General features: G+C 46.5%; 2 protein-coding genes across 3 annotated transcripts in view; one reads left to right on the forward strand and one right to left on the reverse strand.

The window, feature by feature from the left end:
- The first annotated feature begins 227 nt into the window (after window positions 1–227).
- LOC139364987 (potassium voltage-gated channel subfamily A member 1-like) lies at window positions 228–8,144 on the forward strand. Of its 2 annotated transcripts, none has more exons than XM_071102282.1 (3): window positions 228–536; window positions 2,436–3,213; window positions 6,951–8,144. In XM_071102282.1, exons 2-3 carry the CDS (start codon window positions 2,479–2,481, stop codon window positions 7,857–7,859), a joined length of 1,644 nt encoding a protein of 547 aa, XP_070958383.1. In that variant the 5' UTR covers window positions 228–536; window positions 2,436–2,478; the 3' UTR covers window positions 7,860–8,144. The 2 variants fall into 2 exon arrangements, with proteins under 2 accessions (XP_070958383.1, XP_070958381.1); XM_071102280.1 differs by having other exon boundaries at window positions 231–536; window positions 2,383–3,213.
- A 4,339-nt stretch (window positions 8,145–12,483) lies between these two features.
- Window positions 12,484–22,125, reverse strand: part of LOC139364988 (excitatory amino acid transporter 2-like) — a 33,497-nt gene continuing 23,855 nt past the window's right edge. The window contains exons 5-11 of the mRNA XM_071102283.1: window positions 20,813–20,918; window positions 20,464–20,590; window positions 16,293–16,526; window positions 15,405–15,599; window positions 14,895–15,029; window positions 14,144–14,582; window positions 12,484–13,991 (exon numbers count right to left, since the gene is read on the reverse strand). Coding sequence (XP_070958384.1) covers window positions 13,683–13,991; window positions 14,144–14,582; window positions 14,895–15,029; window positions 15,405–15,599; window positions 16,293–16,526; window positions 20,464–20,590; window positions 20,813–20,918 — 1,545 coding nt within the window. The 3' untranslated portion in view covers window positions 12,484–13,682. The remainder of the gene's footprint in view (window positions 13,992–14,143; window positions 14,583–14,894; window positions 15,030–15,404; window positions 15,600–16,292; window positions 16,527–20,463; window positions 20,591–20,812; window positions 20,919–22,125) is intronic.

Below are 22,125 nucleotides of genomic sequence, written 5' to 3' on the forward strand. Positions count from 1 at the left end.
GGTATGAAGAGGACTTTAAGAGAGAGGCAGGGGGCTGACATTAGGGGGTGGGGGTATGAAGAGGACACCATGCTGAGGTTGTAGAGAGAAGGCAGTGGATTGAATTTCGACCTGACAGCATTCTCCAGAGAAATAGTAGGCATGAGAGAGAGCAAAGGGGAGAGACTGAAGGCTGTGACCTACAAACAAGCTTAACTATCTTCACTTCACCCAGGGTGGGGTATCAGCAGACAGATTAACACTACCCCTGAAGGAGCCATGGTGCCCCCCCCTGACACAGCTAGGGAGGTGGGAGATAGAGACTTACGGAGAGATCAAACAGGGGATAGACAGACAGAGAGACGGCCAGAGGGAGGGCCGGACGGACAGACAGACAGACGGCCAAAGGGAGGGTCAGACAGACAGACAGACAGACAGACAGACAGACAGACAGACAGACAGACAGACAGATACCCTGTGGCGGAGGTACACTAGTGGAGGCACCGTGATTCTCTTGAGTAATTAGTCTCTATCAACAGTAGCTGACTGACAGAGGGGTGAGTGGAACAGTGCAGGCTGCTTCTTGTAAATAACACCAATAATATGGTTCTTACTTCACAGCAGCATGCTTGGGCATGGCATGTAACTAGGATGTTTATGAGTAGGACTCTGTGTTATTCTAATAACGGCTGTGTTGACTGTAAAGACTAATGTTCTGATTAAAGAAACAGTCATTCTGAACATAAAGGTTAACGGTTCTGATTGAAATAACACCTGTCTAGTTCATGCTTTTATTTGTTATTCTTTACTCTAGATGTAAAATGTGTCTTGTACACTACCGGTCAAGACTTTCAGAACATTGACTCATTCAAGGGTTTGTCTTTATTTGAACTCTTTTCTACATTGTAGAATAATAGTGAAGACATCAAAATTATGAAATAACACATATGGAATCTTGTAGTAACCAAAAAAGTGTTAAACAAATCAAAATGTATTTTGTATTTGAGATTCTTCAAATAGCCACCCTTTGCCTTGATGACAGTTTTGCAAACTATTGGCATTCTCTCACCAGCTTCACAAGGTAGTCACCTGGAATGCATTTCAATTAACAGGTGTGCCTTCAAAAAAGTTCATTTGTAGAATTTCTTTCTTTCTTAATGTGTGTGAGCCAATCAGTTGTGTTGTGACAAGGTAGGCAGAGTATTCAGAAGATAGCCTTATTTGGTAAAAGACCAAGTCCATATTATGGCAAGATCAGCTCAAATAAGCAAAGGGAAATGACAGTCCATCATTACTTTAAGACATGAAGGCCACTCAATACGGAACATTTCAAGAACTTTGAAAGTGCAAAGTGCAGTCGCAAAAACCATCAAGCACTATGATAACTGGCTCTCATGAGGACCGCCACAGGAAAGGAAGATCCAGAGTTACCTCTGCTGCAGAGGACAAGTTAATTAGAGTTACCAGCCTCAGAAATTGCAGCCCAAATAAATGCTTCACAGAGTTCAAGTAATAGACACATCTCAACATCAACTGTTCAGAGGAATCAGGCCTTCATTGTCGAATTACTGCAAAGAAACCACTACTAAAGGACATCAATAAGAAGAAGAGGGCTGCAAGGGCCAAGAAACATGAGCAATGGACATTAGACCGGTGGAAATTTGTCCTTTGGTCTGGAGTCCAAATTGGCGATTTCCACCGTAAAGCATGGAGGAGGAGGTGTTATGGCGTGGGGGTGCTTTGCTGGTGACACTGTCTGTGATTTATTTAGAATTTAAGGCACACTTAACCAGCATGGCTACCACAGCATTCTGTAGCAATACGCCATCCCATCTGGTTTGGGCTTAGTGGGACTATCATTTGGTTTTTCAACAGGACATTTTTATTTTTTAAATGTAACCTTCATTTAACCAGGCAAGTCAGTTACAATGACCCAACAGACCTCCAGGCTGTGTAAGGGCTATTTGACCAAGAAGGAGAGTGATGGAGTGCTGCATCAGATGACCTGGCCTCCACAATCCCCCGACCTCAACCAAATTGAGATGGTTTGGGATGAGTCAGACCGCAGTTTGAAGGAAAAGCAGCCTACAAGTGCTCAGCATATGTGGGAACTCCTTAAAGACTGTTGTAAAAGTATTCTATGTGAAGCTGGTTGAGAGAATGCCAAGAGTATGCAAAGCTGTTATTCTGCTGTAGAAACTAGTAAAAATAAAGAAAAACCCCTCAATAAGTAGGTATTCTAAAATTCTTGACCGGTAATGTATTTGGGGGTGAATTGGCGTAAATTACTTTAAGCTTACATTTCTGTTAAATAATTATGAGTATTAAAATTGCCAATAATGTGAGTTGTTTCTCCTCCCACTTCTTTATCTGCCTTTACCTGATATGTCTCTTCTTCTGCAGTACCTGATATTTTTCTTGATAACTTCAGCAGCGTTGTGCATTTCTCTCTAGAGTAAGGGGACAAACTGTCCTCACAAAGAACTAAATAGAAGCTGAATGACAGACCAAGGAATGGAGAACCATGACAAGGGTGGAGGTGAAGGAGGAGGAGAAGGAGACAAGAAACATCTCCCAGAGGAGGTGAGCGAGAGCGACAAGGAGACCAAGGACCAGCGCAACAAGGCGGAGAAGGGAGAGAAGGAGACAGAGAACAATGGCAGTGAAAAGGAGAGGGTTGAGGGGAAAAGAGAAAGCTGTCGTCGCTCAGGCTCCCTGTGGAGGGGGGGCTGGGCCCTGACGGAGCGGCTAGCCATCAACGTGTCAGGGATGCGCTACGAGACACAGCTCCGCACTCTGGCCCAGTTCCCTGACTCCCTCCTGGGGGACCCTAACCGCAGAATTCGCTACTTTGACCCTCTGCGCAATGAGCTGTTCCTGGACCGGAACCGGAACTGCTTTGACGCCATCCTCTACTTCTACCAGTCTGGCGGGCGGCTGCGGCGGCCTGCCAACGTGCCCCTGGATGTGTTCTTGGATGAGCTGCGCTTCTATGAGCTTGGTGAGGAGATCATGGAACGCTTCAAGGAGGATGAGGGCTTCCCCAAGGAGGAGGTGCCTGCACTGCCTGAGAACGAGATGCAGAGGAAGGTTTGGATGCTTTTTGAGCACCCAGAATCCTCCTCGGGCGCACGCATCATCGCCATCATCAGCGTCATGGTCATTGTGGTGTCCATCGCCATCTTCTGCTTGGAGACGCTGCCTGACTTCAGGAACGAGAAGGAGCTCCGAGAGGTGAGAGGGGGTCGTTGTGGGGCCAGGGGCCTGAGGGCCAAACAGAAATGACACACAGGAGAGAGAGAATGAGAGAGAAATAGAGAATAGTAGAAAAGGAAACAAACAAAGGGACCAGGAGAAAGGAGAGGCTGCGGGAGATGTACATAAAGCACAGATAGAGGAAGGAGAGGAATGAAGAGAGGAATGAAGAGAGGGATGAAGAGAGGGATGAAGAGAGGAATGAAGAGAGGGATGAAGAGAGGAATGAAGAGAGGGATGAAGAGAGGGATAAAGAGAGGAATGAAGAGAGGAATGAAGAGAGGAATGAAGAGAGGGATAAAGAGAGGAATGAAGAGAGGGATGAAGAGAGGGATGAAGAGAGGAATGAAGAGAGGGATGAAGAGAGGAATGAAGAGAGGGATAAAGAGAGGAATGAAGAGAGGAATGAAGAGAGGGATGAAGAGAGGGATGAAGAGAGGAATGAAGAGAGGGATGAAGAGAGGAATGAAGAGAGGGATGAAGAGAGGGATAAAGAGAGGAATGAAGAGAGGGATGAAGAGAGGGATAAAGAGAGGAATGAAGAGAGGGATAAAGAGAGGGAAAAAGAGAGGGATGAAGAGAGGAATAAAGAGAGGAATAAAGAGAGGAATGAAGAGAGGAATAAGAGAGGGATGAAGAGAGGGATGAAGAGAGGAATAAAGAGAGGAATGAAGAGAGGGATGAAGAGACGATGAAAGTGTAAGGAATGCATCTCGACAGGGTGCTAAGAGAACAGAGGTTAGCACATTGGGAGACTGATGATGGGGTGATCATCAACAGTCAGTGAAGGATGACAATTAGTAAAGGATGACAGTTAGTGAAGGATGACAGTTAGTGGATGACAGTTGGTGAAAGTCAATGACAGATGTCACCCTGTGGAACATAAATACTACATGTGTGACGACACAGGCCCCTTACAGGGTTAAACAAAACGCGACACACACACACACACACACACACACACACACACACACACACACACACACACACACACACAGGACAGAGACATTTCTGAGATTATTTTAGTCATGTCGTTAAAATTGAGGGAAAGGAATGGGAAGAGTGGGGGGTGAGGAGAGGGGAACTAAAGTGTGGTAGGAAAACAAGAGAAATAGGTTGGAGGAGAGAGAGAATCACAGTTAGGGAACTAGAGAAAGAGGGAGGTTGCAGGTAAGAGCGGGAGAGAAAAAGGGGTGGGACAGAGAGAGATAAGGGGCAGGAAAGGAGGGGTAAATATGGACTGCACAAAGAACATTATGCTTTATTGATGGTATCTCCAGATCACTGTCCATCTGTGTCTCACATTGACTGGTGCTCCAGGATCACTGTCAAGACGACTCCGTATGGGAATAGATGGAGCTGATAGGAACATATAAACGGAGAGAGAGAGAGAGAGAGAGGGAGAGAGGGAGAGAGGGAGAGAGAGAGAGAAAGAGGGAGAGAGGGAGAGAGGGAGAGAGAGACAGAGGGAGAGAGGGAGAGAGAGACAGAGGGAGAGAGGGAGAGAGGGTAAGTGAAAGTGGAGTGCAAAAGAGGAGAGTGGAGAGGAGCGTGTCTCACGTTACTCCTTAGAGATCTAAAGGAGCTATATATAGAGTAAGGACAACCCTAAGAGCACATCAACATGTAAACGTTGGTTCCCATTAATAAACACACTGACTCATACCCACTGAAAGAGGCATGGAAAGAGTAGTACAGAACACCTATTTGATGACTCGCACAAAATGAAATGAACTTCACCTGCCAAGTGGCTTACCGACAAGGTTGGCTTAGCTGCCTTTGGATTTTGAGGGATCATGCAAAAGCACAGAACACATGATATACGGTGGGTCTTACCGAAGCGCATATGCACACACCCGACCTCTCACACTCACTCAGTCACTCACACACACTCACATGATCAGAACATCTGACAGAAGACACACAGCGCTCTGTACAGACTCAAAATGACATCATAGGTGGCAGCAACTGAAAATAAATCCTTGTCTTTTACAAGACGACCATCTCCCATTGCGACGGTAGCTCTAGACACTGCATACAGTATTGAAAGACATGCTGTACGGTTCTGTGACCATTTGGAATGAGCAGCTAGTTGTTATTCCTTTCTTATTGGGTGACAAAGAGTGAGAATGTCTGTCGGGGCAGTGTGATCATGGCTTTTCAACCTCATAAAGGTGAGGAGAAATGGAACTAAAGTGGGTGACAAATGTGAGGGCAAATGTCACTGTCATTTCAGTTGGTAAAAGCATTCCAGGCCTCTACATAAAGACTAACATATGCAGTATATGCACAAACAAACAACTGCTGTATATGCACCTCACACAGGCACACTCATGCAGGCACACGGACAGGCACTAACACACAGAGTATCATAGACTTTTGCTTCACTATAATTTTATCACAGGCAATAACAATTCTGAGCTATTTGCCTCCAATCCGTCTTATGGCTGGACATACCATAAAACCTAAATTTGACTGTCCCACTTTGAACCCCAAGACTGCTTCTTAGAAAACATTGTAAGGATGAAATGAAGTGTCAGATTCCTCAGTCAGTCCAGACGCTGCGCTGTAACATTAGCCGTTGTCACATGCAGTCATGCTCTATAATGTTTTTCTTCTGTTTAAATATAGAGACGAAACACATTTGCATCAAGGTCTGTGGAAAGAAAGAGAAAGTGTGATTGCACAAGTGAAGTTATACACAGTATTACAGTTATCAGTCTTAAACAGCCCGTGATGACAGATGCATTTTCCACATGTGCTGAGGAAAAACTTTGCCACCTTTAAAATAATCACTTCTCCTCCCTCTCTCCTCCTTCTCATGTTTACTGTAGTCATCATGGTTCTCCCCGACCTCTGTCTAACCTTACACCCTTACTATTTCTTATTAATGAATTCATGTCCTTCATTACCCTTGTAATGAACACAAGGAGAGACAGAGAGCTGGTTTCAAGTGCAGGGTGCAGCAGGTGTTTATTGTAAAGGACCACAGGAGGAGGCAGGTAGCTGGGTCCAGGGGCAGGCAGAAGCTCATACACAGGAGGAGGCAGGTAGCTGGGTCCAGGGGCAGGCAGAAGCTCATACACAGGAGGTGGCAGGTAGCTGGGTCCAGGGGCAGGCAGAAGCTCATACACAGGAGGAGGCAGGTAGCTGGGTCCAGGGGCAGGCAGAAGGTCATACACAGGAGGAGGCAGGTAGCTGGGTCCAGGAGCAGGCAGAAGGTCATACACAGGGGGTCCAAAAGGGAACAGTACAGGCATGGAAAAGGCTAGTAATGTAGTCTGGGAGATCAGGCAATAGGTTGATAACAGGAAATCTGATAGGCTAAAGTACAGGCAGGGAATAGGCAAAAGGCACCGTTAGTGAGATAGTCAAAAACCATCATACACAGGAGGAGTAAATCACAGGAAAGCCAGCGCTCTGAAAGACGTGTGTCACAAAACAAACAAAACCTCACAGTGATGGGGTGCCCAGAACTGAACTAAATAGTGTGTGAACAGGTGATTAGAATCCAGGTGATTGGGATCTGGAGAGTGAGCTGCGTTCAGGGGATCTACGTGTTGGAGGGTGTGAGTTGGAAGGAGACGTTACAACCCTGTTTGTTATCTCTTGTCTAAACCACGGTCATTCCCCCCTTCACTGTTCTAGCTACCCTCAATCTCTCCTGCTTCATTTCTAACACCACTCACTTTCCCTCTCTCCTTCTCTCCCCCCAGAAATTCACCTACCAGCCCCATCCTACCCTCCCCAACATCACCATCCTGGTCCCTCCCACTGGCAGTGCTTTCCATGACCCCTTCTTCCAGGTGGAGACCATATGTATCTTCTGGTTCTCCTTTGAGCTCATTATGCGCTTAGCCAGCTCCCCCAGTAAGCTCCACTTCTTCAAGGACGTGATGAACACTATCGACTTCCTCGCCATCATTCCCTTCTTCGTCACTCTGGGCACAGAGCTGGCCAGGGACAAAACCTCCAACAAGGACCCGGGCATGTCTTTGGCCATCATCAGGGTCATTAGGCTGGTCAGGGTGTTCAGGATCTTCAAGCTGTCGCGTCACTCCAAGGGCCTGCAGATCCTGGGCCAGACTCTGAAGGCCAGCCTGAGAGAGCTGGCCCTGCTCATCTTCTTCCTCTTCATCGGAGTCATCCTCTTCTCCAGCGCTGTCTACTTCGCCGAGGCGGACAGCCCCGACACGGTGTTCACCAGCATCCCCGAGGCCTTCTGGTGGGCCGTGGTCTCCATGACGACAGTGGGCTACGGGGACATGTACCCTACGACTCTGGGGGGCAAGCTGGTGGGCTCCATGTGTGCCATCGCTGGTGTGCTCACCATCTCCCTGCCAGTCCCCGTCATTGTGTCCAACTTCAGCTACTTCTATCACCGAGAGACGGAGTGTCTCGAGAAAATCAGTGAGTACACCCACATCAGCACCTCTCTCTGGGAGGGTGAGGATGAGGAGGGAGACGAAGGGGAGGGAGATTACACTCCCCTGTATGTGGGCGACTGCAAGGGAATCTGTAACCCCCTCAATGGGACACTGCTGTCAGGACTGTGTGCGGGGCAGGACGGGTGGGAGAACAAAGGCAACGTGTACCTCAGGGAACCCCTGGTCACTCAGGTGTGAGACAGGATAGATGGATAGACAGAGGATCTGCTGAATACAACCCTGGTACTCTGCCTCTAAGTTAAATAGAGAGAAAGATAAAGGAGGATGGTAAAGGAGACGAGATACAAAATAAATACTATTTTACTCAAGGACTTACTTGCACCGTCAATGGCTTACACCGTTTACTACAAACAGAACTGATGAGACCATGGCAGAGATATTGTGACAGCTTGCTTTTTGCTAATGTCACTGAGAATTGAGTATAATGCCATCATATTGACAATAAAAACAGCTGAAACAGAATGTATATTTATTTATGATATATTTACCAGATTGTAATAACAGTTTATACAGTACATACAACTCTAGCAATTGTAAATGTTGGTGTTTTTAAGACATGAGTGAATTGCAGTGCCATTTTATTTGTTATTGTGTGCTAGCTAGCTAAATGCACAGGGCCGTTTTGAATGTTATTGTGTGCTAGCTAGCTAAATGCACAGGGCCGTTTTGAATGTGTGTAGAGGGTTGACTAAGGGCGTTTTTACCATTTTTGTGAACCCAGTGCAGTTTGCTATTTTTTTTGTGCAGCGTGAACACTCTCAAAGAACTCAGACCCCCTCAGAAGAAGAGAGAAGAGCCCCCTAAGCAAACCGAACTGAGATCATCTCGAGAGCTGGTCTGAGTTCGGTTCTCCTGTATTCCGAGGTTTGATTCCTTTTTTAGGGCAATGTGAACACAAAGCTCCCCAGGCTCACTTGTCATTATTTCCGCACGACACACTAGGCTACTGCAGCATTGTTTCCCTTGCCGTAACCGCTCACATTGGTGCCACAAAAGAGAGAAGTGGATGTGTAGGTTCATGGAAAAAAACATGATGTTTTTTTTGTATTGATAAGCGATGGTCAAGAATCCACAGAAATGTTTAGTTTTTAGTTCAGACTATTTGTTTGCCATATGTGATCTATAGGCTAAGAGAGGTTCATAAACTGTTTATTTGATTGTGGAGTTTGAATAGTGTGAGAAGACAACAACATATTTGGTGAGAATCACAACATAGGGTCCAAAATCAATTCTAGCTCTTAAAAGGGCGGTTGCCTTAATTGGGTGTACAATATTTAATTACAGTATTATTTAATCTGCATTTATTCTTCTGCTATTTATTCTGTTACCAATAATATTTACATGTAGTAGTGTCTTCTGATTAAAATGATTATTTCTTCCCTTTTTTCACTAAATGCAGTCTATTAGCTTTCAAAATGTAAGCAATGTCTTGTCCTGCACTGCACTTTGTAAAACCCTGGAGTGCATTGAGTGAATTTTGGAAAAAGATCTTGGTTCCTTTCTAAACATGGCAATGCAAAGAGGACTTGGACCACAGGATAGGTGAAGTGAACTGACAAAAGAGTTGAGACCTCATTCAAAGATCAGTTCTTTTAAAGAGGACTATGTGTAAAAACACTCAATGTCCTGATGGGACTGGGCACCGTCTCTGAAAGCTATGGCAGAAATGCTCTGCAGTGATATTGTGGTGACGTGGAACACAAAGAGATCAGCCTGGGGGCTGTGGTGCAAACAGAGAGCAGCCCTAAGCGTTGGTCCTGGGCCAGTGGAGAGTTTTCAGTGTGTAAGGGAGACAGCTAGGCTGGGCGGCAGGGAAATCTGATCCTGGACCTGTCAGGCTTCCAGCTGACCCTTCCTCCCAATGGCTGTGCAGGACTAACACTAGTAGATACCACTGGCCTAAATCCATACTCACCCCACTGGGTAGAAGTACTTTACTGGTCATCCAAAGACACATCCCTGCCCCTGTCCATGTTACCATGGTGCCTTGATTATCTTGTGTGTGTGTGTGGTTACCAGTACGTGGTGTGTGTGTGTGTGTGTGTGTGTGTGTGTGTGTGTGTGTGTGTGTGTGTGTGTGTGTGTGTGTGTGTGTGTGTGTGTGTGTGCGGTTACCATTATGTGTTCTATGAAAGTGAGCCCTGTTTATATATATATTTTATATATATATATATATGTGTGTGTGTGTGTGTGTGTGTGTGTGTGTGTGTGTGTGTGTGTGTGTGTGTGTGTGTGTGTGTGTGTGTGTGGTTACCAGTATGTGTGTGTGTGTGTGTGGTTACCAGTATATGTTCAGTGTGTTTGTGTGTATGCACGTGTGTGTGGTTACCAGTATGTGTTCTATGACTGCGAACCCTGTTAATATTTGTTGTATTTAATAAAGATAGTATTTGATCAGTTATCTAAATGAGTCCCTGTTTTGTTAACAGAGGGGAGATGAGTCAGCAGATGCCCACTTCACCACAAAACAATTATCTAAACAACAACAACCAAAATGTCTAGTCTTTCAAAATGTTGACATAATATGTTAAATGTATGATATTATTGGTAGGTTTAGACACCATCTGTTTAACTGAGAGAGCAGATTGGATCATTTGAGTTCCCACTTCACACGCACCCCAAAGGATTGAGTTGATTTCCCTCCTTGCAACTATCTCTTTAGTCTCTAGAGGTCAAAGCACTCAGTGCAAATCCTCCTAGTCATCCCAGCTCAGGGACATCATACTGAGGACTCTGTGGTTGCTTCTTCTGAGCCATGAAGCCAGAAGAAATATGTACTGTGTATTTTGCAGATTGAAATAATTATGTAAACAATAACGAATTATACAAACAACATACATTTTATGGGACAACCATACAAACAAATCCCATAAGTGCAGTGATTCATGTGTGTAATGGTCACGCCCTGACCTTGGAGATCCTTTTTATGTCTCTATTTTCGTTTGGTCAGGGCGTGAGTTGGGGTGGGCATTTCTATGTGTTGTGTTTCTATGATTTTTTTATCTCTATGTTTTGGCCGAGTATGGTTCTCAATCAGGGACAGCTGTCTATCGTTGTCTCTGATTGGGAACCATACTTAGGTGCCTTTTTTCCCACCTGTCTTGGTGGGAAGTTGACTTTCTTTATGGCACTTAGCCTTAAGCTTCAGGGTTGTGTTTTGTAGTGTGTATTGTTTTGTTCGGCGTCTTTTTCTTTATTAAAGAACATGTACGCTGACCACGCTGCACCTTGGTCCGCTCCTTTCATCAGCCGTGACAGTAATGCATTTCTTTCATTCTTCACCCTCCGCCCTGAAAAAGCCTAGTTGGCAGAAATGGTGAAATGTGCAGGTGGGATTAAATAAACATGCGACAAGTGTGACACTAATGTAATGGCATCAATAACCATCCTCTACATAGAAATAACATCCACCAGTTCCATATCCTACTCTGCCAGGGAGGACTGAGGAAACTCAGGGACTGTTGCTAAAAGAGAGAAATGCTTCTAAATAAAACTGGAGACAAGCCAGACTGAAGTGAAGTTGAAATGAGTTGATGGGTTTTCAGCAACACTGACGGTTTGAGCAGATGAGTCACTTCATACCCTCACTGCTTGATGACTGTCCCAATGATTACATACCCTGACCCCCCCCCCCCCCGGGTTGGCTGACATTCCAATGTCGTGTTGTGGGTTAGCAGTTTCTAGTGTAATATATGGACAACTCATTTTGTGGTTTTGAGTGATTTATGCTTGTTTTTGGTTGCTATTCATTGAATTGCCCCCAAAAAATACAAGTGGCAATCTGGTTGTGTAAGGAATTCCTGTATGTGAGCTGAAAAGACTCAGTTCACTACAATAAATAGAGTAATGAATCATAGTCTGTCTGTTTTGTTGAATACCTTCACCCAGAGAGTCGAGGCATGTCTGTCCCTGTTCACTGGGTTCACTAGGTGGTGGTGGCCTGTTGTGGCCTGAAGCTTTCCCTTATTATCTACCTGTTTCTCTCATCCTCTCCTCCTCTCTCCGTGACGTGCAGGGTCCCAACACTAACGTCAGTCCTGTTTGCAATTACCCACAGTGCCCTGCGCTGTCTGGAAGAATGAGTTGGATTGACGTCTTTCTGGCCATCTGCCGTTCTTCTATTCCTCTCTTCTCCCTCCCTCCCTCCCTCCCCAACTCTTCTTTGAGAGGATTAAGTGTGTTGATATCTCTGTGTGTCTTTGTCTCATCAACGTGTGTGTGTGTGAGTGTGTGTGTGTGTGTGTGTGTGTGTGTGTGTGTGTGTGTGTGTGTGTGTGTGTGTGTGTGTGTGTGTGTGTGTGTGTGTGTGTGTGTGTGTGTGTGTGTGTGTGTGTGTGTGTGTGTGTGTGTGTGTGTGTGTGTGTGTGAGTGAGTGAGTGAGTGAGTGAGTGAGTGAGTGAGTGAGTGAGTGAGTGAGTGAGTGAGTGAGTGAGTGTGTGTGTGTGTGTGTGTGTGTGTGTGTGTGTGTGTGTGTGTGTGTGTGTGTGTGTGTGTGTGTGTGTGTGTGTGTGTGTGCGTGCGTGTGTGTGTGTGTGTGTGTGTGTGTGTGTGTGTGTGTGTGTGTGTGTGTGTGTGTGTGTGTGTGTGTGTGTGTGTGTGTGTGTGTGTGTGTGTGTGTGTGTGTTCGCGGTTTGGTGTGCCAGTTGCAACTTGAACGTCCAGTAATATCCTTGTCCACTGGATTTCATCACTGTCTTTAGTCGCAAAATATTGACGTGTGTCCCCTTTTTGTAGTACTAATCTGTACACAGTTTTTACACAAGGTACAGAAATAACCAAATCTTTGTCAGTGTAATTTAAATAAATCTCTAAGATTTTATTACATACAATATACACAAAACCTGGATCTGCAAACCTGCATTAAGACTGAAGGATTTGGGTAGGCAGTAATGACCTTCAATGAAAGGCATTTCAGAGGGACAGAGGAAAACAAATCAATATGACAGAACCAATGAGAATATCTCTTAATTAACCAATAAATAATTAAAGTACAAGAGTAATGAAACAACAAGTAGATGAATACGTGAATCAAAATGAAAACAGACTGCTGTGCAACACAGACTGAAGACTGTTGTGCTGGAAAAAATGTATAAAATGACTAACAACCATCATTTCAGACAGCAGACAATGAGACAAAATGACTAACCATACATAAGTACTGAGAAATAACAATATTAACAACAATAACCGTATTATGATTGTCATTTCAGGACAAGTTGAGGTACAAGTTGAGGTAAAGTCAAGTGAAGTGTTGAGTTTGTAGAGGACAAGGAGAGGAAGAGAAGAGAGAGAGAGGAGGTAGAGTAGTATAAAAATAGTTTGACTACAGTGTGTTTGTTACCTTTAATTACATATAGTTGCTACACGCAAGTTTATCTCACATTTGAACTTACATATAAGTAGAATTAATAATTATTTGTTGAATCATTCGATACAGTACAGCTGGAGATGGACGACGTTCTACAGATGACCTTTTGGAAGTTGAGAAGAGAACATTTCTGATTGTACGTTGACTGACACTGAACACCAAGATCTCAGTACAGCGTCTCTCTCAGCCACGCTAGAGGGTAGAGGATAAGGTTGAGGAACTGGCTAGCTGAAATGGTTAGAACAAGACAATGATTATCAGAGAATAGAGCTGGGTTGACAGAAGACACAACACTAAGTTAAAGCTCCCTTCTGCAGCACACTGAAGCGTAAAAGTTAGGGCATGGGCTCTTTTTTTAAAGATTATTAAAGGGTGTTGCCATAGCAACTTAAATATCGTCATCGCTCAAAGCAAGCTTATTGATCCCTGATCATGTCAAACAGGACTCAAATCACACAAGAACACTCAAATCAGACAACTACTAAATAGTAACCATTTGTAGAGCACTGCATCCACCAACCCAGACCCCTATCAAAAACACCACAGTGGTACTAGGTGGTAGAGTGCAGTAAATTGTGGGAAGTGTAGTGAAACTGTGGTATAACAGAAGTGTTTTCATAGAGGCGTCCCAATCAGGGCAGGTCGCAGGGCAGGATGGTGTTCCTGCGGTCGTAAGCAGTGTCGTCACTCTCTTCTCCTTCACTCCCTTCATCCAGCACCCTATCCCTCTCCTCCTCTTCCTCTGTCTCGCTCTGATATCGGTCGCTGTCTCGCCCCCGCAGTCTCTCTCTCTCTCTTCCTCTATCTCTCTCTCTGTCTCTCTCTCTGTCTCTCTCTCTGTCTCTCTCCCTGTCTCTTTCCCTGTCTCTTTCCCTGTCTCTTTCCCTTCTGTCTCTATCCCCTCTGTCTCTCTCTCTGTGGGAGCGAGGGAGTGTGGGGATCTGGGAAGACAAAGAGGAATAAAGTCAGAGACAGGCCATCGAAGGATCATCCAACTCAAATGTTCACACAAATATTCCATTGATATCAATACGTGATTAACAAGAAGTTAGGATTGAGCCCTAGGACTAGTGGTAGCTGTAACCCTGCCTACCTGATTGTCGTGGCTTGGCAGGGCGCAGTAGCCAGGCTCTGTTCTGCGGAGGATGCGTGGGGAATGGGTACGGAAGGCAGAGGGCCGTGGGGAGTGGGAGTGGGAACAGTTGGAGCGCGGGGAGGGAGAGCGGACAGAATGGGGGGACGGAGAGCGGACGGAGCGGGGAGAGTTGGTGATGGAGTAGATCTGTGACAGGTTGGAGTGGCCGTGGTGGTTGAGTTTGGGCGGGCGGGGGGAGCGTGGGGGTAACTCGGGGGGTCTCTTGGGGTCCACCAGGTCTATCTCGGTGAGGACAGGGGGCGGGGGGATGAACTCCTCATCCTCAGGGGAGAGGAGCTCGGCGTCAATCTCAGCTAGCTCTGCCCTGGACAGGTGGTCCACAATCCCAGCACCAAACGAGTCGCCCACCACGTTGATTGAGGTACGCAGTCTGTCACTGGCCCAACAGACAGACAATGCTGGAGTCAGCCATGACTGATCACTGTGTTACAGGTACACTACAAGACAGGAGCTCTCATGGATGAGTAGATGCCAACAATAGCAATGGCATCTACAGCTAAGTACCACTCTACCCTTCACAGTTGACAATATGCGTTGCATTTTGACAGAGCTTGACGTACCCTACTTTTCTTTCATAGAGATAATCAGCAACATTGAATCATTGTAGTCTAATGTCATCATGCTGTTGAAAACAAAGACCAGAGTATCTGAAGTGTAACATCACAGTGATTGTGTGTATGTGACTCACAGCAGCCAGTCGACAGCGATGAGCAGGCTGATGTCCTGGGTGGGCAGGCCCACAGCTGTAAGGATCAACAGCATGGTGACCAGGCCTGCGCTGGGAATACTGGCCGCTCCCACACTGGCCAGGGTGGCTGTCATACTGAGAGGAGAGGAGGGGAAGGAGTGAGGGAGAGTTAGGAGAAGAGGGAATTGATGTTACACACACGTTTCTCATTCCAGGACATTGTCACCACAGAATGCATTAGCATGTGACTCATAAAAGTCATCAGCAACCACAACTGATACATACTGTAAACCTACAGTTAGATGACTATTTCAAGGTACAAAACCCATGGAGGAAGTGACACAGCTTTCTCTTACATACATACAGAGCATGACAACCTTAAAAACATCACTGCACTTGAGTACTATACCTAAAAGCATAATATATTACACCCAGGTAACACACCTCAACACAAAAGTATCCTAAGAAACCCCCTGGGCCAGGGTTGTTAGTGGTAAAGAAGAGGCCTACCTGACGGTAACGATCTGTCCTGCGTCCAGGTTGATGTCATTCATCTGAGCGATGAAGATGGCTGCCACCGCCTCGTACAGGGCTGTACCGTCCATGTTGATGGTGGCTCCGATGGGCAGTACGAAACGCGTCACGCGCTTATCGATCTTCAGATTCTCCTCCAGACAGCGAAATGTGACAGGTAACGTTCCCGCACTGAGAGAAGGAGAGAGTGAGTAAGAAAGGGATGTAGACAGGTCGAGAGAGATAACGGGAAGAAAATACAGTTGGGGAGAGAGGGTATAAAGATGTTATAGAGAGAGAAGTATTCAGAAAGAAAATAATGACAGAAATTGTGAGGGAGGGGGAGGGAGAGGGAGGGTGAGAGTACAAAGTGAGAGTTAAAAAAGAGGGGAGGGGGACAGAGAGGGTAAGAGAAGGGGTGAAATCTAACAGCATTATCATAACAGCAAGTGTATTTTACAATCCAACATGTGAATTGCAGGAATTTGATTTGAGCCTAAGCTAAGCCCAGGTCATAATATAATTAGAGAAAGTTGATAGGATTACTCTTATTCTGTAAAGCCTCCCTAATGCTTCAAAATGACAGTTGGTTTGAGCAGCACAACAGATTCAGAAGCAGCGGAAACATGGCCAGTTTGGCCCATACAACATTTACAACGCAGGGTCTGTCTGTCTGTCTGTCTGTCTGTCTGTCTGTCTGTCTGTCTGTCTGTCTGTCTGTCTCTGTCTGTCTGCCTGCCTGCCTGCCTGCCTGCCTGCCTGCCTGCCTGCCCGTCCGTCCGTCCGTCCGTCTGTGCTATTGAGGAAAATACACACCAGCACAAATGATCTAAACATTGTATATACCCCCCCCCCCAACACCCCCTAGAGTGTTCACTCCCCTACCTGCTGGCGGTGCCCAGGGCAGTGATCCAGGCCTGGAAGATCCCGGAGTAGAAGGTGAAGGGGCTCTTCCTTGTGATGGAGAAAAAGATGAGTGGCAGGATAATGCCCCCGTGGATCATTAGGCCCACTATGACAGTCACCATGTACATGCCCAGCTGTCTAGCCACCACCTCCAGGTCCCCGATGGCTGCTATCTTCCCTGAGATCAGAGAGGCGATACCAACTGGAGAGTACCTGGAGACACAACATTGCTAATGAGGAGGCTTCTTCCAGAATTTTCCAGGTGTAGGAAAATATATGGGGAGAGGAAGCAACTTTAGACTATTGAGACACACTCCACCGATGGCATCAATACTGAAGAGACAGTGGGACTACAGCTGGGCGGGTCATAGGTCATAGCAACACAAGCTTGGCATCTGAGGTGTAAGGGATGTACTGTGTGATGATCTGTGAGGAAGATGTCATTTAGCCAGAGTTTTTTGGTAGAGTAGTTAGTATACTATGTGTGACCAGTGTGTTTAGTGTACTGTGTGTGACCAGTGTGTTTAGTGTACTATGTGTTGATCTGTGAGGAAGATGGCATTTAGCCAGAGTTGTTTGGTAGAGTAAATAGTATACTGTGTATTACCAGTGTGTTTAGTGTACTGTGTGTGGATCTGTGAGGAAGATGGCATTTAGCCAGAGTTGTTTGGTAGAGTAAGTAGTATACTATGTGTGACCAGTGTGTTTAGTGTACTATGTGTTGATTTGTGAGGAAGATGGCATTTAGCCAGAGTTGTTTGGTAGAGTAAATAGTATACTATGTGTGACCAGTGTGTTTAGTGTACAATGTGTTGATCTGTGTGTTTAGTGTACTGTGTGTGACCAGTGTGTTTAGTGTACTGTGTGTGACCAGTGTGTTTAGTGTAATATGTGTGACCAGTGTGTTTAGTGTACTATGTGTTGATCTGTGTGTTTAGTGTACTGTGTGTGACCAGTGTGTTTAGTGTACTGTGTGTGACCAGTGTGTTTAGTGTACTATGTGTGACCAGTGTGTTACGTGTACTGTGTGTGACCAGTGTGTTTAGTGTACAGTGTGTGACCAGTGTGTTTAGTGTGTGACCAGTGTGTTTAGTGTACTATGTGTGACCAGTGTGTTTAGTGTACTGTGTGTGACCAGTGTGTTTAGTGTACTATGTGTGACCAGTGTGTTTAGTGTACTGTGTGTGACCAGTGTGTTTAGTGTACTATGTGTGACCAGTGTGTTTAGTGTACTATGTGTGACCAGTGTGTTTAGTGTACAGTGTGTTTAATGTACTATGTGTGACCAGTGTGTTTAGTGTAGTATGTGTGACAAGTGTGTTTAGTGTACTATGTATTACCAGTGTGTTTAGTGTACTGTGTGTGACCAGTGTGTTTAGTGTACTATGTGTGACCAGTGTGTTTAGTGTACTATGTGTGACCAGTGTGTTTAGTGTACAGTGTGTTTAGTGTACTATGTATGACCAGTGTGTTTAGTGTACTATGTGTGACCAGTGTGTTTAGTGTACTGTGTGTTTAGTGTACTGTGTGTTTAGTGTACTTTGTGTGACCAGTGTGTTTAGTGTACTACGTGTGACCAGATTGTTTAGTGTACTATGTGTGACCAGTGTGTTTAGTGTACTATGTGTGACCAGTGTGTTTAGTGTACTATGTGTGACCAGTGTGTTTAGTGTACTATGTGTGACCAGTGTGTTTTGTGTACTATGTGTGACCAGTGTGTTTAGTGTACTTTGTGTGACCAGTGTGTTTAGTGTACTATGTGTGACCAGTGTGTTTAGTGTACTATGTGTGACCAGTGTGTTTAGTGTACTGTGTGTGACCAGTGTGTTTAGTGTACTATGTGTGACCAGTGTGTTTAGTGTACTATGTGTGACCAGTGTGTTTAGTGTTTGGCCAGCTCTGTAGGCCTAGTAGTGAGTCATGTGTTTAGTGTGTAAAATGGGTGATTTACGTTGGGTTTGTGGTATTGAGATCACAGTTCCCTTGGAAAATGTGCTGCACATCAAGAAGACCCCTGAGTATGTGCTTCTTTTTGGTGGAGAGGGAGAGAGAGAGAGAGAAAGAGATAAAAAAGAGAGAGAGAGAGAGAGAGAGAGAGAGAGAGAGAGAGAGAGAGAGAGAGAGAGAGAGAGAGAGAGAGAGAGGGGGATGTGTGTTTTTCTCTCTCTCAGTGGTATTGGCCAGTGTCGTGTGAAGTCTCTGTCTCTCCCCCTTTCTGTCTCTTTTCCCTCGCTCTTTCAGTGCTACTGGACTGCCTGCTACTGTCCTGCAAAGCATCAAGGCTTTCATCGCTCTCCAAGGACATGGATCTCACCACGTCCCTCTGTCCCGCCCTGCATCAGTCTGTCTGCGCTCTGATTTGTGCTGGCCTGTTGAGCAGCTAGTGGCTCCTTTCCTGTTTGTGGATTCATTAGGTTCTGGACCTGTTCCACCCTCTCCCCCCTGGGAACCAGAAAGGCTTCTGCTCGGCTCCCACTTCTGCTAGTCCTCAGCATTCCACACACTGTCATGTCTTTGGGAATTCTTCTCCTTATATTTCTCCCCTTTCCAATCCTCTGCCCCTGGTCCCAGTTCCCACCATTTTTCTCATGTACGCAGTCGTCCCCTTATTCATCACAGTCAGTGAATTCATCACTGTCTATAGAATGTTTTTCAGCCACTGCAGCCACTGTTCCACTGGAGGAAAACAGACCCATACAGAGACACAGACAGGGACACAGACAGGAAGACACAGACAGGGACACAGACAGGAAGACACAGATAGGTAGACACAGAGAGGGACACAGACAGGAAGACACAGACAGGAAGACACAGACAGGGACACAGAGAGGGACACAGACAGGAAGACACAGACAGGGACATATACACAAAGACACAGACAGGGACACAGACAGGGACATATACACAAAGACACAGACAGGGGCACAGACAGGAAGACACAGATAGGTAGACACAGACAGGGACACAGAGAGGGACACAGACAGGAAGACACAGACAGGAGGACACAGACATGAAGACACAGACAGGAGGACACAGACAGGAGGACCATTACAGAGACACAGACAGGGACACAGACAGGGACACAGACAGGAAGACACAGATAGGAAGACACAGACAGGGACACAGACAGAAAGACACAGACAGTGACACAGACAGGAAGACACAGACAGGAGGACACAGACAGGAAGACACAGACAGGAGGACACAGACAGGGACACAGAGAGGGACACAGACAGGAAGACACAGACAGGAGGACACAGACATGAAGACACAGACAGGAGGACACAGACAGGAGGACCATTACAGAGACACAGACAGGGACACAGACAGGGACACAGACAGGAAGACACAGACAGGAGGACACAGACATGAAGACACAGACAGGAGGACACAGACAGGAGGACCATTACAGAGACACAGACAGGGACACAGACAGAAAGACACAGACAGTGACACAGACAGGAGGACACAGACAGGAAGACACAGACAGGAGGACACAGACAGGAGGACCATTACAGAGACACAGACAGGGACACAGACAGGGACACAGACAGGAAGACACAGACAGGGACACAGAAAGAAAGACACAGACAGTGACACAGACAGGAAGACACAGACAGGAGGACACAGACAGGAGGACACAGACAGGGACACAGAGAGGGACACAGACAGGGAACCAGACAGGGACACAGACAGGGAACCAGACAGGGACACAGACAGGGACACAGACAGGTAGACACAGACAGGGACACAGACAGGAAGAAACAGACAGGAAGACACAGACAGGGACACAGACAGAAAGACACAGACAGTGACACAGACAGGAAGACACAGACAGGAAGACACAGACAGGAGGACACAGACAGGAGGACACAGACAGGGACACAGACAGAAAGACACAGACAGTGACACAGACAGGAAGACACAGACAGGAAGACACAGACAGGAGGACACAGACAGGGACATAGACAGGAAGACACATACAGGGACACAGACATGAAGACACATACAGTGACACAGACAGGAGGACACAGACAGGGACACAGACAGGAGGACACAGACAGGGACACAGACAGGAAGACACAGACAGGGACACAGACAGGGACACAGACAGGAAGACACAGACAGGAAGACACAGAGAGACACGTACCACATGATCATGCCCACCATCTTCATGATGATCTCATTGAGGATGTTGAAGAACTCTGACATGAGCTTCCCCTTCTCACCCATCTTCCCCATGCACATTCCAAATGTGATGAAGAACCCAATTAAACCTTCAGAAAACATCATTACAACATTAAATCATCTGTTCATAAATAACCAAAGTGCTCCCTCAACATGAATGATGAATACATGATGAATATAACTAAACCAATGAAACAAAAGGAAATAGACATAATAGTATTCCGTCCAATCAACAGAAAGAGAGTTGAACCGAACAGGACATTGTTGCCCCCTCAGTGAATAGAGAGGAAAGAACCATAGCATTCTCTCACCCAGAACATTCATGCCCCATTTGAACTCCAGTTTCTTCTTGCTGACTATGACAGGTTCTGTCTGGTTCGGGGGCATCACTGACACTTTCTTTGCTACTGTTTGAACCTGAAGAGAGAGAGAGAGAGAGGTGGGGTGAAGAGGGGGGTGGAGAATCGAGAGTGAGAGAGAGAGAGGTGGGGTGGAGAGAGGGTGGAGAATAGAGAGAGAGTGAGAGGTGGGGTGGAGAATAGAGAGAAAGAGAGAGAGGTGGGTGGAGAGGGGGGTGGAGAATAGAGAGAGAGAGAGGTGGGGTGGAGAGAGGGGTGGAGAATAGAGAGAAAGAGAGAGAGATGAGGTGGAGAGGGGGGTGGAGAATAGAGAGAGAGCGGTGGGGTGGAGAGAGGGGTGGAGAATAGAGAGAGAGAGAGGTGGGGTGGAGAGAGGGGTGGAGAATAGAGAGAGAGAGAGAGAGGTGGGGTGGAGAGAGGGGTGGAGAATAGAGAGAAAGAGAGAGAGGTGGGGTGGAGAGGGGGTGGAGAATAGAGAGAAAGAGAGAGAGGTGGGGTGGAGAGGGGGGTGGAGAATAGAGAGAAAGAGAGAGAGGTGGGGTGGAGAGGGGGTGGAGAATAGAGAGAAAGAGAGAGAGGTGGGGTGGAGAGGGGGTGGAGAATAGAGAGAAAGAGAGAGAGGTGGGTTGGAGAATAGAGAGAAAGAGAGAGAGGTGGGGTGGAGAGGGGTTGGAGAATAGAGAGAAAGAGAGAGAGGTGGGGTGGAGAATAGAGAGAAAGAGAGAGAGGTGGGGTGGAGAGGGGGGTGGAGAATAGAGAGAAAGAGAGAGAGGTGGGGTGGAGAATAGAGAGAAAGAGAGAGAGATGGGGTGGAGAGGGGGGTGGGGAATAGAGAGAAAGAGAGAGAGGTGGGGTGGAGAGGGGGGTGGGGAATAGAGAGAAAGAGAGAGAGGTGGGGTGGAGAGGGGGGTGGGGAATAGAGAGAAAGAGAGAGAGGTGGGGTGGAGAGGGGGGTGGAGAACAGAGAGAAAGAGAGAGAGGTGCGGTGGAGAATAGAGAGAAAGAGAGAGAGGTGGGGTGGAGATTAGAGAGAAAGAGAGAGAGGTGGGGTGGAGAGGGGGGTGGGGAATAGAGAGAAAGAGAGAGAGGTGGGGTGGAGAGGGGGGTGGAGAATAGAGAGAAAGAGAGAGAGGTGGGGTGGAGAGGGGGGTGGGGGAAAGAGAGAAAGAGGGAGAGGTGGGGTGGAGAGGGGGGTGGGGAATAGAGAGAAAGAGAGAGAGGTGGGGTGGAGAATAGAGAGAAAGAGAGAGAGGTGGGGTGAAGAA

The sequence above is a fragment of the Oncorhynchus clarkii genome, chromosome 13 (genome assembly GCF_045791955.1).
Source record: "Oncorhynchus clarkii lewisi isolate Uvic-CL-2024 chromosome 13, UVic_Ocla_1.0, whole genome shotgun sequence".
NCBI classification, from domain to species: domain Eukaryota; kingdom Metazoa; phylum Chordata; class Actinopteri; order Salmoniformes; family Salmonidae; genus Oncorhynchus; species Oncorhynchus clarkii.